The following is a 16599-nucleotide window of genomic DNA, read 5'->3' on the forward strand; positions in this document are numbered from 1 at the left end:
AAAATCGTATATTCTATATCATATTTATAATTAGCATAATTCACACATGCAATATATTGAAGCATTTCCGATAACTCGAAACTTGAAAATGTCCAAACTTCTAATTAAAAAAGTACTATAGACGAGCTGAATGAAATGGATGCGTAATTAAAAATTTACGCAAGCGAATGACAGTTCTGCTAGCATTTGATACTTGCATAACATGGTGATTCATGCACACTTGCAAGCGGAAATTAGCACACAGTAAAAACTAATAATAATTGCAGAGAGTAAATCATGATGTACACCATGTAAGCAGTACCTTTGTGAAAAAATAGTGTACTAAAGTGTATTAACAGTGTACTTTGATCACTAGGATTGTAATAAAAATGCATTCTCTTAACGCATATTTTTAAATATAGTGACATTATAATTTTGTGTACTTTTAGAAAATATATTTTGCATTTAAAAATTAAGTACACTAAAGCACACTTGAATAAAAGTATATCTGTAATCAAATACACTTTACCATATTTTTTAAAAACTGTACGAATATACTTGTGTACAAGATCAGATTTAAACAGTGGTGTCCGCTCAGGAAACCCTTCCAACCATTCTTAGGGGAGCCTTATTGCCTAATGTTACAGTGTAAATACAAACAAGATCCTTTAGCTTACAGTTCTCTATATGAAAATAGCACACGCGATCAGATTTTCCCGAAAGTGCTTAACACGCCCAAACAACTTGCACAAACATGCCCAAACATGTTATAGAACAAGCACAAACTAATTTCCAAAATTTTTACTTGCACGGATAAACAAACTTGAATTGTAAAGAAACTCGTGTTCACTGGTTTGGGTTTCCCTTGGCATTATAAGCATTTTGGACAGTTCTACCCTCTGTAAAATATATTAATTTGAAAGCTCTACCCCTTGACAACAATAGACATTTTTTTATTGGACAGTCGAAGAAAATCGTAACTACAAAAAATGGTTAGGGGACTTTATAAAGCTTGTCTCAATCGGTTCAGCAACGGCGACATGTCATCAGCCTTTCCCACACCACCTCCAGTTTACCCAGTCTTGAAAACAGGGAACAGTATTAAAAAAGTGCCTTACGCGGCTCTAATTGTAGTTGTTTGTGCTTAATTCCATTCCTAGCTTTGTATCCTGAGTAGTAAGCAACAAGAGATGTTGCACAGAATCCCAAAATTCAAAACTAAAATCAAAACAATAATTTGGCATCTAATGAGGAAGATAATGTTAACTGGTTTATTTCATTTTAAAAAATTGCCAAGCGGCAGCATAAATAGAATAAACATATATTGTAAAAGGCTCTGGGACCCGGGTTCGAGTCTCCGCCTGGGTTACATGCATGTGTGCGGAGTTTGCATGTTCTCCCCATCTCGTCGTGGGGTTTCCTCCGGGTACCCCGGTTTCCACAGACAGTCCAAAAAACATGCTGAGGCAAATTGGACTTGCTAAATTGCCCGTAGGAGTGCATATGTGAGTGACTGGTGTGTGAGTGTGCCCTGCAATGGGCTGCCCCCAGTCCTGGATTATTCCCTGCCTCGTGCCCACCAGGATAGGCTCCGGACTCCCCGCGACCCAGTAGGATAAGCGGTTTGGAAAATGAATGGATGGATCCATTTTAAAGGCTAAATCTTTCCCCCTTCACAACAACATGTACATTTTATTTATATATATACTATACCCCCAGACTGTACCATATCAGTAGTATTTGTTTGATTTTACTAAATGCGTATACCTTAATATCAAGATCTTTCTTATTATTAAATGTACTTTCAGTGATTTTAAGACACTAAGTGTGATGTATGCCCTTTTAATTCCTTATTGAAAGTATTGAAATTCAGATTATACCTGCTTGCAAGTAGATTTGTTTTATATTTTATTTTTAGAAATTCATAATCTGTACATTAAACAACTGCGATAGACTGGCCCCCCATCCTGGGTTGTTCCCTGCCTCGTGCCCATTGCTTCCGGGATAGGCTCCGGACCCCCCGTGACCCATGCAGTAGGATAAGCGGTTTGGAAAATGGATTGATGGATATATTAAACAAGTCAAACTTAAACCATTAACCATTAAACTAAAACTATTAAAATAAAAAGTTGCAATGAAATGCAGTATTTCTTTTTTTATGTAGAGTAATTGGCATTACATTCACATTACATTTGTCGCTCTGATTTGATGATTTTTAACCATTTATGTACCCACAAATCAAAGAACACAAAAATAGATCAAATGTTTCAAGCGCTTTTTAATTCTCTCAACTTTGTTGCTTGTAACCCACCATAAAAAAATCAATTTGTGTGATGAATGTTTGTATTTTCTCATATAATCTCCTTTGTGTTAGGGTTAGGGTTAGGGTTTCAATGATAAATATTTCTTCATGCATTAATCTGTGGTTCGATTAATCTCGATCAAATAAATGAAACTGTGCGATTAACTGAAAATTCATAGCCCTTACGTATATTGTGTTGCTTGATATACCCAAGCATTAGCAGCCACACGAACAAGATAACACAAGACCAGGGTCGGACTGATAGACGGGGCAGCTGCCCCACGGATTGCCCCCCATGACATCGAGGGCCCCTCTCCAACTGCAAATCTCATAAATATGAAAAACATTCATGACAACTAAAGGGCTGCTATCATATAGGCCTACATGTGCATCTCAATGTTAATTTGTTTCAGTAATTCAATTCAAAACGTGATACCCATATATCATATAGATTTATTACACACAGAGTGATATATTTCAAGTGTTTATTTCCTTTCTTTTAATTATCACAAGGGGTAGGTGGGGGTTATAATAAGGGTTAGGGTTAAGGTATCAGATGATAACAGACCCCTTGTTATAAACCCCTCCCACATTACCCCTCCTACTCGACGTTCGGCTCCTCTCTACAGCGATATCCTTCTCCAGCTGGTCTTGCCAGCGCACTCATGCAAATCCAAATAGATGTACACACAGAAACAATTAATTGCTGACATTTGAAGACAGTCGATCAAGATATTGCATTAATACATATTACTTCAGTAATTTGTAGCCTATTATTTTTTACCTTTCTCTCCACGATGTTGTAACACACATCCAGTAATTTTACAATATTTTGCTTTCTTTCTAAAAATGTTTTAATTCACCAGGTAAGTAAATAATTAACACATTAATCTCAACACCTGGCTAGTCCCTTATACCCATTCCTGAAAAAACCCACACTAATACTCCCCGCGGCTGGTACTGGTCACTTTAGCATTATTATTCATGTATTAATTGTCAGTCAACTGGCTTTACTGCACCCTATATACTGCTGTATTTATTTACTGTTGTTTACATACACATTGCATTATGCAGGCTATATAAACCCATGTGTCCAGCTCCGCTGTTCAGTACTGCCCTGTGCTTTTGGTACTGTGAATCCCTCCACTTCTTTCCTGATGTTTGTAGGCCTATACCGCACCGTGATTCTGGGGTGACGTGTTACCACTGTCTACCTGTACAAGGATGGCATGGCAATGAAGCGCACAAGACTTGACAACAGCTGCGCCGAAGGTGGCCCGGCAGGTGGCGGCAGTGAGCACACGCCCGCAGTCGGGTGGAGGACCGGAAGTGCACGTGGGCAGAGGGAGTCAGAGGTGAAGCCGGGGGAATCATGGAGGCGCCGGCCGAGATCCGCGTGGTCCGCTGCGGCGGGAGCAGTATTACCTTCAGGAAAGCTGTCTTCACCTTAGACTCTAAGTAAGAATGTTTAGGAAGTGGTCTGCATTACGGCGTGTTTGCTGATTTTACGTCGGCTCAGTAAAAAGGCGAATTTAACTAAAACCTCCTAACCACTACAAACGCTATGCTACACGTTTAGCCCGTTATGAAGACACGCTGGAGTATCTGGTATCAGTTCTATTTGTCTCGTGATCTCTTTGATTTAACTGTATTTACGTTAACATTGTTTGATAATAGACGCGTGTGGTTGGTAACACGTGGTTGGTAATGCGTACCTGTAACTGTGCGTAACCTCGCTGTCCTGATGCGCGACTTAAATATGAATGATATTCACGCGTGACAGTAAATGCTTCAGTATACCCAAGCTGTTTGAATTTTTATCGCCTATTAAATGAGACAGATGTTGCATAGATCGCTCTTTAACTCTGTATACAGTCCCCAGTTTAAGTGACTTCCCGACTCTTCCAGGTTCCTGCTGTGTCCGTCAGGGGATGCGATCAAAGTGTTCAGCACCAGCACGGAGGAGTGTGTCCACGTTCTGCAGGGCCACGCCAACCTGATCACGGGCATCGTCCTTAATCCCTCTAACCATCTGCAGGTCAGCAATGACCCCCCCCCCCGTTTAGTTTCGTAACGGGTCTGTTTTAGTGAGGCTGGGGGACCTGGTTAAAGCTTTTTGTGAAAAAGTAACTCAGAGTCATTATGCAGCTTCAATGTGATAAACATGCGTGATGATGATTTTTTTAAACAAGCCTTACAAGCTGAACTGCTGGATGCTATTTAATGGTTTTTAAACTGGAGACCTACAATGAACCTTTAATCCAAAACACTGCATGAAATAGACGCTCACACATGCAATTTTAACGCCTGCCTGTAGTTGGCAATTTGTTTTTCACCTTGTAATTGTCAGCTATGGAAAATTCAAGTTTTTGTATTTATGATTTTTACACTCTGGGAAAGCATTTCATGCAGAAATTATTTATGGTTTGACTTAGGACAGTGGCTTGTAATTAGGTTACTTAATCCATCTTGGTCTAGTCACTAGTTTCTACAGGGTTGATTGTATTCATTGCATGTGAATTGGGTGTAATCAACGAAGAGGGAATGCACTGTTGAGGAGTTTGGAAAAAAATGCCCCAAAATTATCATTAATGACTGGTAAATGTGTGTATTGTGTACAGTGATTATTAAGTTCAAGCTGGTCAAAAAATAATCTAAAGGTGATTTTACGGTGCATTTAATTACTTTTCCCAAAGCATAACTTTTCAGTCTGATGCTCATCCTAGGGACAGTCCGTAGCTTTTTGATTTTACACTAAAGCCCAGGTTTCTGTGTGTGTTATGAATTTCATAGTTTCACCTGAAGCGGTCTGAATATATTTTCTCTCCTGTTTGGTCTTTGAGTGTTGATTCGCTCCTTTTCTCCTGCAGGTATACTCCTGCTCACTCGATGGCACTGTTAAACTATGGGATTTCACAGACGGCATCCTCATTAAGGTATGGATGCCACCACAGTACCTTCGCTCCCTGTTTTCTTCTGCCCAGCTCTGACGTCTTTCTCCACCTCGCGTCGTAGACGTACGTCGTCGGGCCCAGCATCTTCTCCATCCTCGTCTCTAAGAAGCACGATGGCGTCGTTTTCCTCGTCATGCCTATGGCCAGCAACAAAAGCCGGGGTAAATGAACGTGGACCAATTCTATATAAACTGTGACCGTTTCTGTAATACCTTCCACTCTTTTACCTTCCTTGGTTGGGTTTTAGTGTATCTGTAGTGGGATTAGCTAGTCGCCCATACCTAGGGTGGGTCCATGCGCTGGTGATACGCCGTGGAGGGTCCCCACGGTGCTTCATCTTCCTGAGAGTTAACAATCCCCGGGGAAGTTGTGGTCATGTGGTTTGAAACAATGTAAATGCAACCCAGTCTGTGCTAATAGGTCAATACTGACATCTGCTTGACACTTGATTGGTTGGGACAATGTTAACTGTATTACATATTGTAACGACAGTTGGTTGATTGGGATCATGTATATTACGCATGCTATGTGGTTTTGATTATTGAGTTGTCAATTCATTTTATTTATATAGCACTGTTAAAAACAACCAGTACTTCATAAAAATAAAAACAATATGCAGAGAATTTAAATACAACATAAATAAAATGAAGTAAGATATAAAATATAACAAAACAGACATATCAACTACAAAAATTCTAATAAAACACACAGCACATTTGCCTAAAATGCAAAAAAATATATTTTTTAGCTTTGACTATGAAATGGAAGTTTACGTTTCAATTCTTTGAACTGGGCACTGAAACAGAGACTGACAGGAACTAGTGGCATCTAGGAACAACCTTCTTTTCAAGTCCTGTCTGCTTTATACAGAGGCGTACCAGCTGGTGGCGCTACATCTACCCAGATCCCCCGCGCAGGAGGTGGAGGCCAAGGAGATGACTGCAGTGACTTGTGACATCAGCCCGCTCCCCAAGGCTACTTCCTTTGGGAGAGAGGTATGGGCAGCGTGGCCCTGATTTAGTCAAACTGCAGTGGGTGGTGGTGCCCTGTTGTGGTCCAACAACACAGCATGGCCCTAGCAAATGTCCTTGGGATTGGCGATTGGGCCACAACTCGCCCCATGCAAATGTCCTTGGGGTAGGCGATTGGGCTACAGCACGCCCCTCGCAAATGTCCTTGGGGTAGGCGATTGGGCTACAGCACGCCCCTCGCAAATGTCCTTGGGGTAGGCGATTGGGCTACAGCACGCCCCTCGCAAATGTCCTCGGGGTAGGCGATTGGGCTGCAGGGGATGGATTCACGCTCGCTCTTCTCGTGTCGTCTCCATAACAGATGTTTCTGAAGTTGCTGTTGTCTTGCTTGCCTGCCGTTACAGGGGGAATATATCGCCTCTGCTAAAGGTGTCCAGCTCTCTGTGTACTTTTTCCGGAAGCAGAAGGAATACAGGCAAGTTGTGAATGAGTCCCCTTTGAAATTTCACACGGAAATACGGTACCCTCCCCGCTCCTGGTGATATTTAGGAGTCTAACTGGGGTTTACAGGTCACCAGTGTTACTTAGTGGTGTAATGATTCCATGGTTCGGCTTAGACCTCGTTTCTTGAGCCACAGTTGGATTCGTACCTTTTTTTTTCGGTAAATAAAAAAGGGGTAAGGAAACGGGACAAAAATTCTCGGCTTAATTAGTTACCAACAATTTGGAATGCTTATGAGGGTTCTGATTCGTCTTGAGCTAATGAAGCTACCCTGGCTTTTACTGCAGGCGTGATCGGATTCTGATTGGACCAAGATAGTCACGTTTTAATATTTATAAAATATACAGATTGCCATAATCTTAGAGTAATCATTTAACATTTGTTATAGTGTTAATTGTGAAATGAAAAATGAGTCACATTAGTAGGCAACACTAGTGATGCAATGGTCCTTCAGCGGTGGTGGCTTGGTGGGGGTGGGGGGGTGTTAATTACCAACCAGCTGGAGGCCACTTGTATGATCGCGACGTGAGATGGTGAAGGTTCGTGTCGCGTTTTGAATCTCGGTTTCAGGACTGCTCCGCCATTAGTGTGACTGGTTATTGATGTTCTTCATGTTGCCTTTCTGGTCACTGGGTAGTATTATTAGGTTCCTGGTTTATTTGGAAGATTTTGTGCAGCTTACACTTGTGCCTCTGCTGTTACAGGCTGCATTGTTCTGTTTGCTGTATGTCTGTAGCCTGTAACACTGGGCTCAGCCAAGCTGCACTCCCACCTTGTCGATTCTTTGACCGTTATGTTTGTATTGTGCTATTTATCTCATTTGTATGTCAGTTTGGGGGAAAAAATGTCTGCTAAAAACAGTAAATGTAAAGTGGTGTAGCCATCCTTTGCAGATTCATCTTATTTTTCGAAACTTGGTTATTTTTTTTTGTGGCTGATGGTTTAGATTTGGTTACGATTAAGCGTTCGGCAGCTGAAATCCCTCCTGCCCCTTCAAGGTTTTTCTTAAATGCCACCGACAAGAAGGGGGCGAAGAACGAGTTCACCTGCGTGTCCTGCCACCCCAAGGACGACTGCATCGCCACAGGCCATGCTGACGGAAAGATCCGGCTCTGGTAAGCACCCGCGTGCGGATGCCCGCCTGCCCGCCTGTCCGCCTCTGCTGCCTGTTTCCTCTTCCTGACCACAGGTCACCTTTTCAGGAGAAACTTCAACCAGAAGAAGGAGTACACATATTCCACAGAGCAGTGGCACCACAGCGCAGTGGCAGCCCTGACCTTCAGCCCGCAAGGTGAGCAGCGTGAACGGACTCGTAGGTTGCGTTATGTTTCCGCGCCTTGCTTCGCTTCGGATGGATGGATGGATGGATGGATGAATTCCAGAAATCCCACACTTCTCTCCCAGGAACGAAACTGCTGAGTGGAGGAATCGAGTCGGTTCTGGTCCAGTGGCATTATGGGACGGTGACCAAGAAGGACTTCCTACCTCGGCTGGGCGGCGCTATCGAGCACATCTCCGTGTCACCAGATGGGGCGCTGTATTGCACCTCCCACAAAGACAACAGTAAGGAGCCATCGTTCTTTTAGCATAAAACCACCTCGTGCCTCCCAACACAGTCAACTTCTTACTGCTAATTGATAATTACATAATTGGAACTAATTAGTCATGATTTGAGTTACTGCGCTGGTACCCTCTGGAGGCAAAGTCACTATTTAATTCAGGGTAATTGAGGTATTTTAATCTGATTGTCTCCCACAGAGGTCATAGTGATCCAGAGCAACCTGAAGGTCTCTGCTATCATCCAAGGGCTTGTCAAAGGTAGGTCCTGCCCTCCTGTCCGCATGCCCATGTGTCAGCCCCAACCAACGCAGGGCTGACGGCCTCTCATCTCCTAGGCGACGCCGTCCGGACCGAGCTGCTGATCGACCCGCGAACCAAAGCACTGGTACTGAATGGGAAGCCAGGCCATCTACAGTTCTACTCCCTGCACCGGGACAAGCAGCTGTATAATGTAAGCAGGACCGTACCGGCTGTTAGACCAATGTTCTTGGCGACTGTGAGGTGACGTCAGTATGTGTGGTGCACTGGCTAGGTGTTTGTGTGTGTGTGTGTGTGTGTGTGTGTGTGTGTGTGTGTGTGTGTGTGTGTGTGAGCGAGCAAGCGCGTTTAATGGCCTCCTGCTATTTGAGGCTCCTGCCCATCCATTATCCAGTTCCATGCTTACTGATCCCCCCCTTGTCGCCTGCCTTTCTCCAGCTGGACATCGTGCAGCAGGAGTACATCCACGAGTCGGGCCTGCAGCAGTACGAGGTGGTGCGGGCCGCCTTGGACAGCAGCGGGGCCTGGCTGGCCACCGTGGAGGAGCGGGCGGAGGAAGACGGGGGTGTGGATGTCAGCCTGAAGCTGTGGACATACAGCGAGGCGGCACAGAGGTCTGTGCTGCTGCTCTTACTGCTGTTCTCGTTATCAGCACCACTACCTCGGGTATCAGCAGTCTTACCTCGGGTTTATTTAACCCAGTTAGTCCTACTCAGACTTAAAAACTCTTTTTTTTAAGAGACTAGCGTTCAACAGCACAGCCCCTACTGCTGGTTAACCTGTGTATTTCAGACAGGGTGTGTTTCTGCCTGCTGAAATAATATTAATGTGATGTTTTTCCATGATGCCTGTTAGGAAACTACCTTGTGGTATTTTTCTACCAAGAAAAGCTGCCTTCAGGTGCTGTATTAATAGTTGCCGCCCCGCCATCTATCCCATAGCTTCCAGCTGAACACCACCATCTGTATGCCTCACGAGGGCCACATCTGCTCCATGTGTTTCTGTGACGCCGATGAGACCACCACGCTCGTGACCACCGGGCGGGATGGCCACTTCAAGGCCTGGGTGCTGGTGGACGACACCGACGCCCAAGGTACAGTGGATTGTAAACCGTCGTCTAGGCAACGCTGGCACTGCTTGTCGCAAACCCTCTCAGACGACTGCCCCCCCCCCCCTCCATTTGTGCCCGCCCCAGGCATGACCTCACACTGGTCCTGCGAGTTCGTGGGAGGCTACCACCACCTCACACCCTCCGCCTGCTGCTTCTCGGCTGACGGATCCCTGCTGGCTGTTGGCTTCCGGGAGGTCGTCACCGTGTGGCTCCCTGGCACCTGGGAACTACTCGTGACCTTCAGCCAGCCCCCCGGGGACATCCGGTAGGACTACCCCCCCACCCCGACCGCAGACCCAGAATGGTCGGTCCTGTCCGGTTTATTTCGCCACTTTTTTCTGCCAGTACTAATACATTATACATGGTTAGTTTTCACGTATCCCATCATGCTCTCCTGTTAGACGTGCAACACGCCTGTCATTTTTAGGGGTTAGAGAGTCTTGTTCAAGGCCCCAAAGGGAAGGTGATATTTCCTGCTAAGGATGGCATTTCCATCACAGCTGCAGAGGCCGCAAGCCTAATTACCAAAAAAAATTCTCTTTGCAAGTAGATTTCAGGCTAACTTAAATAATAGCTACCTTCATTGAACAGTTTGAAACTAAACTGTAACAAAAGTTGTTTGTTTTTGTGCTACTTAAAGTCTCTCTCTTGTCTAGCTTACAGAGTTCCACAGTATTATTTTTCCGGTGTTGTCGAAACGTGCTTTTCTTCTGGGCTACCTGAAATGAACTTTTGAAGGACTGTTTTACTAACATTAAGTGCACTCTTATGCTTTTGTGCTGTTTCTCGCTTGATTCCCTTTAACAAACTGTCCACATTTCCGCTGATTTCAGAAAAGAACGCAACAAATGTTACGTAGGCAAAAGTGAACGTAAAGGTTAATCTGTGTTCCGTTTTTAAAAACTAAACTTTGCAGCCTACTCCATGATCTCTTCGCCACTCCAATGCCACAGTATTTTATTTATTTAACCTGAGACATATTTATACTTTGATTTGCTGGCCAGATTTAATAATAATCTTTCATTTTTCACAGCATAAATAAAACGATGTAACATTATTCCGCTAATAAGCTGGCAAGTTGTTTAACTGCTGGCACCGGCGATATCAGACAAAATATATCGGCTGTGGATTGAATTATCGTGCTGTGCAGAAGGTTCGGAGGCAGTACCTACACTTGCTTAATCACCTTGGGACTTTATGTATGACACACATCAGGTCCCCTGTACTAATCCTGCAAAATATGTTGCAAACGCATGAAAACGTCTCCCTCAATCTCATAGGGACCTTTGCTTCGGAAGACTCGGCTGTTCGAAGTTCCTGCTCGGAACCACCACTGAAGGTGTCCTCTGCTGCTGGAACCTCCTCACCTGCTCTGGTAGGCACCCCCCCCCTTTCCTGGCTGCTCGGCGGGGTGTGTACCCATATGCAGAAGGGGAGTCTCACATCAGTCCACCCGTTCCATTTCACAGTGGAGTGGAGCACCGCTCTAGATGTGACACTCCTACAGCCCGACCCGCTGTCTGAGAACATGGCCGCCTTCTCTGCCACAGCAAGGAGCACAGACCGTGAGTCGGGGGGAGGGAATAAATTCCTCTATTTTTTATTTTGACTGACTCGTCAGTCGTCGGAAGACATAACTGCTGAAGTACTTGGGAAGATTGCATTGGGCCACCAGCCAGATTCCATAGCGGAGGATGGGGGATTCGGTCATTCACCATCTAGAACCTCGCTACCGTCTCCCAAGTCGGCACTAATTTGCTGATGAATAACTGACTGTGTTACATTATGTGGTCACTACACACATGCATGACACCCTGAGGAGTACATTTACTTAAATTTAAGGAGCACAAAAGCAACAGAGTTGAGAGAGCAGAGTCAGATAGTTCCTGGAACAATTGGGGGTTAAGCGCCTTGCTCCCAGACCCAGCAGTGAAATCAGTCTGCCGACACTGGGATTTGAACCAGTGACCTTCCGATTACAGGCAGAGGGTCCTTCCCTGCCACCCCACTTAGTAATGTCACCAACGTCAGTTTCACTGCAGGTTTGCAGAGCACAGAGGCTGACTGGTTATCAGTATCTTTTTTTTATTGGTTCCTCAATGCATTGCATGTTTGTTTGTTCTACATGTGGTGTGTGATCCTTGATCGTTAATCGTTTAACCCCCCGTCCCCCCAACAGTGTTTGTGTTCAAGCCCAGTGAGCCACGCCCCCAGTATTCCCAGAAGTCCGTGTGCTTGGGGGAGGTGCGCCGCGCTGTCTTTGCCCCCCGCCAGGAGGCGCTGCAGAGCTCTGAGGAGAGTGCCCAGTGGCTGAACCGTTCAAGGCTGTACTTTCTCACAGATAACATGGTGAGTCCGGGCCGGGTTCGGGCTGGTGGTGCTGACATGTGCCGGGCGATTTCTGTGAAACCACCGAGGGAACCTCCTCCGAAGAGGAACCGATGATTCCTCATTGTTTGTCACCAGGAGGGTAGTAACAGTTTCTTTTCTTCTATTTTAGGATCTGATGACATTCAGCATCAAGTCAGAGGAGGACAGAATCCTGGCATCAAGTAAACAGGTATCACAATTGCCTTTTCGCAAACGTCTTAAATGAAAGGTTAATAATAATGATGCGATGCAGTTCCACTACAGCCTGCTCCGGCCCTGCTCTTCGCCACTCCCAGACAGTGCATGTTTTTGCTCCCTCCCTGCTTCCTACCAGACAGGTCTTATCCCGGCCCCTAGAGACCCCCAGACAGTCTGCAAGGGTCTCCAAGGTCTGGGTTAGGAAACACTGACCTACTCAACGCAAACATGCACAGCTTGCATGTAAAAAAACTGGCTTTATCCATGTGTTATTCAAGTCTTTGCACTGCCACCTGTCACTTCACTGCATATTGCACTCTGTTCAAGGATATTTGCGATTATGGGTTCAGTGTTTGTCATGCCACGGTAAGGTTGCCTCCGATCTCATTGGTCAGAAGACTGGTTCTGCTACATATCATCAGCCATGCGTTTAAAAAACTTATGATGCACAGCTTGTTGTGCATTAACCGTTACATGTTTGCTTCTGTGCTTATGTTTCAATTTTGGCTGCCTAGCTTCAAGACCGCAATCATTTCACTGCACAGAGTATAGCTGTTTGACAAATGAAACATTGATTGATCGATTGAATGATTGATTGAATGATTGATTGATTGTGACCGTCAGTGCTTGTTTGAGAGTGTGCTGATGAACTTTTGCGTTTTCTCCATGTTCACTACCTACCCTGTCGCCCCTTACGATCTCCAGCTCGTCGTCGACGATAGCGTTGCCCTGACGCCCTTCTGCCTGTTGCTGGGGAAACACAGACAGGCACAGCGAAACAAGCAGGACCCCCTTTGCGAGCAGGTGGCAGCGAGGACCCAGCTGCCTCAGAGGTCGACGGCTGTCCTAGAGGTGCCTGTTATGTTTTTTTATTTTTTATTTATTTTTTTTTATCGTGACGATGTTTTTAAGCTTGCTTTAGGGGTTAGGCTGGGTTGCTGAGGTCACACCCTCTACCCTTTTAGCTCCTGCACACTCCTGCCCACGTCCTGCCGCCTGCCTCCCATCTCTGCACCATGTTCGTGAACTCCCTTCTCATTTCGAAACCCGGGGTCAGGTAAGCAACGGGGCCCACGTGGGGTCAGTGGGGTGAGAGCGTGTGCGGCCTCGATATCACATGCCTGGCCGCAACTCGTGCCTCGCCAGGCCACATCCCTCAACTTGCTCCCTCGGCGTGTTCCGTACCGAAATATTTCTCACAGTAGTGTTGTTTGTCAGGGGGGCCCAGGAGTCCGAAGAAGAGGATCTGGAGAGTGAGAAAGAGGAAGAGATGGAGGAGTCAGAGGAAGAGATGGAGTTGCGTGATGCTGCAGGTCGCCCCGCGATCCAGAAGCAGGCGGCGGACGGCACGGCATCACTGTCCACGAGCCAAGAGCGGGAGCTGCAGCGGTTACGGAAAGCGGACTTTAGCTGGGTCAGCGCTGCGCTGCACTCCTGAAAGTCACGGGGGTGTCTCTGTCTGTGTCTGTGTGTCTGTGTTTTTTGTCGATTAGCGCCATGTAATAAAATATAACCTTCAGTTTTTTTCCCCCCATCTGTTGTTAAATTCTCTGGACAGAGAGTACCTGTGGTTTTGGGACTAGACCGCCGTCACCTCAGACTCTTATCCCGTTAGCGTGATATCTACACAGGATCTGATGACGTTCAGCTTCAAGTCAAATGACGACAAAATCCCGGTGTCCTTCATTACGAGTGCCGTTTCGCGAATGTCTTAAAATGTTAATCATGAGAGTCAGATCTGTAATGTGGACGCTTTCTAGGACTTGTGTGTGTGTGGCCAGTGTTCCACTGCTGATTGCTTCAGTGTTTCCCAGCCTGGGTCTTGGGGACCCTTGTGGACTGTCAGTATTTCTCAGATGTTTTCCAAACTGCACACTCGTGAAATGGGTGAAATGGGACCTGATCAATCACACAAAGTGAAAGCAATGCTGCTTATTGGCAGCAAAGGGAATATGGTGACAAGACACTTAACCATAATATTTAAGGAATCTTAGTACAGCTTCACAAATAAACATTACATGGATGACGAGCTACACCTGATTTTAAGGTCATCCTCTCCCCCCAGCGTTACTGATGCCTGGTTTTCACCATTGAACATTTTTTCCCCCAATTTTTTTCCCCTGATGCACATCCAAAAACGTCCCATTTTGGATGTCGGTTGGTGTACCATCTCTGGTATATTTGCACATGCTGCAGATTTTGTCATGGTTATTTTCGGGGGGGGGGGGGAGGGGGTGAAACAGGATGTTGTTTTTTGTTTGTTCTCTCGCTATGAAGCTGTTGGGAATCTGCAGCATGACTCTGCAGCGTGACTCTGCAGCATGACTCAGCGTCCTTTTAAAGTGGGGATTTGATCTCTGCAGGGCAATAAATATTTTAACACCAGGGGCAGCTCCCTGAAATCCTACCTTTATGTGTTCAAAATTTTATCTTGTGGAAGTTAGTCTTGGTGACTTGCATTTTGATAGGCTGATATTACACCCTCAGCTTGTAATACTAGGTTCTGAAGTGCTGGTCCTGTAATTATTACTTACAGGAAAGGAATGGACAGGCCTTGGTTTAAGAGTTTAAGGGATTAATTAAATTCGATTCAGTTTTTATATTGTAGTTTTCACAACACTGTAGCCCCAAGGCACTTGGCAAGAGTGTGTGGCAATACATTACTACATCATTTATGCAAAATGGTGCACGTTAGTGTTGAAATGAATGTGCTCTTCTGTGATCTTACATAATTTTTTTTCCAGAATTAAGATTTAATGTTTGCTATACCAAGATTGTGTGCCTGTGCATGCAACTATTTTCTAATTCTGTTGTAAACTGACGGTAGTCACTGGTATGTCAGCCTTAGAATAACTAATCTGTCAGGCATGTAGAGCTGCCTCTGTTTTAGTGTGTCAAAGGTCACTCGACTGTGATTGGTCAGGGTGGCCCTCGGGCCTGGCTGCCATTTGTTTAACCCCTAAATTGCAAGTGAGCCTGAAGCAGCCATTTCAGAGCTGAGCGACTTCAGCTAAATTATTTTTCACATTAATTTAGAATCTTTAGGGCAGCGATTCCCAATTCAGTCCTTGGGGACCCAGCGTGGGTCCATGTTTTTGCTCCTTTCCAGCTGCCTACAGTGGACTGTCTGTGGGTCCCTGAGGACCGGATTGAGAAACACAGCATTTGTGGACTGAAACTAGCTTTTCAATCTGATAAAGGTGAGTAATAAATCCCTATAAAAGGTGGCAGGGTTTAAAAAGCCATCAGGTTTGTTTAGCTGTTCATTTACATTTTATTTAGCAGATGCTTTTTGTCCAAAGTGACCTCTTTCTTTGGAGAATGCAGGGTCAAGGCAGTTTGTGGGGCAACTAGGGGTTAAGGGCCTTAACCAGGAGCCCAAAGATGGAATCTCACTGCTGACTGCAGGATTTGAACTACTGACCTTCTGATCACAGGCACGGCATCCTAACCCGCTGAGCTGCACGCGCCCCCCCCCCCGGGGGGAATGGTCATGGTGGTTTGCACTACGCTATGTAACGGTCTGCCACGCCCAAATGGTCTGATACATTTAATGTGATTCTCATATCTATCAGTAGCAGTATGAATCATGTAATTAAAGCAAGGTTTCCCCCATTTCTGATCTATGCGCATCAGCCCAGTTGGCACAGAAGCCTCTAGTGGACCCATGTAGGTTGAAATGGACCAGGCACACGTACGGCTGGTGTGTGACAGCAGTCCTCTTTACTTTGGGAGTTCAAACCATTCGATTCAGTTCTGGGCTGATACATCCTCTTGCAAAGCGAGAGTTTACTGAAGGGTTACCAGGTTTCCCCGGATGTGAATTTCCATTTTACAGGGTGCTTAGGAAAAATGTACTAATATTAAGAGAAATGCTACCTGATTGGCCAGTGAATGTGAAAATATTCTTATCCCCGGAAACATTCTCTTTTTCATCTCATGAAATGTGGGAACCCTAGGGGTGACCCGTTTATATAAATGGTCATCCCACCACACAGGGCTTGATTAAGGTGTAGACTGTCCTAGGTTACATCTCTGGACCCCCAGAAAAAATCATAGAAGAATGGGACGGTTATTGAAGGGGCCTCAGATTGTTCTAACCCCATCATTACATTGTTTTTTAACCTCTCTCGTTTCTCTTTGGCTCATAAATTAGCTCCAGAGGCCCCCAGGTAATTTAAGGCTGAGACCCCTGGGTAACTTAAATCAGCAACATCTAAGTGTCCATGCTGACGCCACTGTCAGCCTAGGGTCCCCAGATGAGGTCATCCGCCCCTGCCACTGGGAGACGGTGCTGTGTACTGCAGGCCTGGACCCGAACATGGGACGTGAACCTAGGACCATCTGGTACCCACCGACAGAAACAGAACTTAATAAAACTTCTGCCACACCTG

The 16599-nt window shown here is 45.4% G+C and overlaps 1 protein-coding gene across 1 annotated transcript; it reads left to right on the plus strand.

Annotated features, from left to right (window-relative positions):
* The first annotated feature begins 3603 nt into the window (after nucleotides 1-3603).
* Nucleotides 3604-13724, plus strand: wdr75 (WD repeat domain 75). The gene is made up of 21 exons (XM_048978384.1): nucleotides 3604-3739; nucleotides 4190-4319; nucleotides 5152-5217; nucleotides 5297-5396; nucleotides 6106-6230; nucleotides 6611-6681; nucleotides 7707-7823; nucleotides 7911-7999; nucleotides 8113-8271; nucleotides 8467-8526; nucleotides 8604-8719; nucleotides 8965-9140; nucleotides 9468-9619; nucleotides 9722-9902; nucleotides 10918-11012; nucleotides 11107-11202; nucleotides 11817-11986; nucleotides 12138-12197; nucleotides 12911-13057; nucleotides 13171-13262; nucleotides 13424-13724. Exons 1-21 carry the CDS (start codon nucleotides 3654-3656, stop codon nucleotides 13641-13643), a joined length of 2508 nt encoding a protein of 835 aa, XP_048834341.1. The 5' UTR covers nucleotides 3604-3653; the 3' UTR covers nucleotides 13644-13724.
* The last annotated feature ends 2875 nt before the right edge of the window (nucleotides 13725-16599 follow it).

This window comes from Brienomyrus brachyistius, chromosome 16 (assembly GCF_023856365.1).
Source record: "Brienomyrus brachyistius isolate T26 chromosome 16, BBRACH_0.4, whole genome shotgun sequence".
Classification (NCBI taxonomy): Eukaryota; Metazoa; Chordata; class Actinopteri; order Osteoglossiformes; family Mormyridae; genus Brienomyrus; species Brienomyrus brachyistius.

What these genes read in the sequence shown, in the direction of transcription:
- wdr75 (XM_048978384.1), top strand. Translation starts at nt 3,654, where the DNA reads ATGGAGGCGCCGGCCGAGATCCGCGTGGTCCGCTGCGGCGGGAGCAGT. An exon ending in CTACTTCCTTTGGGAGAGAG is followed by an intron (nt 6,231 to 6,610) that starts GTATGGGCAGCG and finishes CTGCCGTTACAG; the next exon opens with GGGGAATATATCGCCTCTGC. An exon ending in CAGCCCCCCGGGGACATCCG is followed by an intron (nt 9,903 to 10,917) that starts GTAGGACTACCC and finishes TCAATCTCATAG; the next exon opens with GGACCTTTGCTTCGGAAGAC.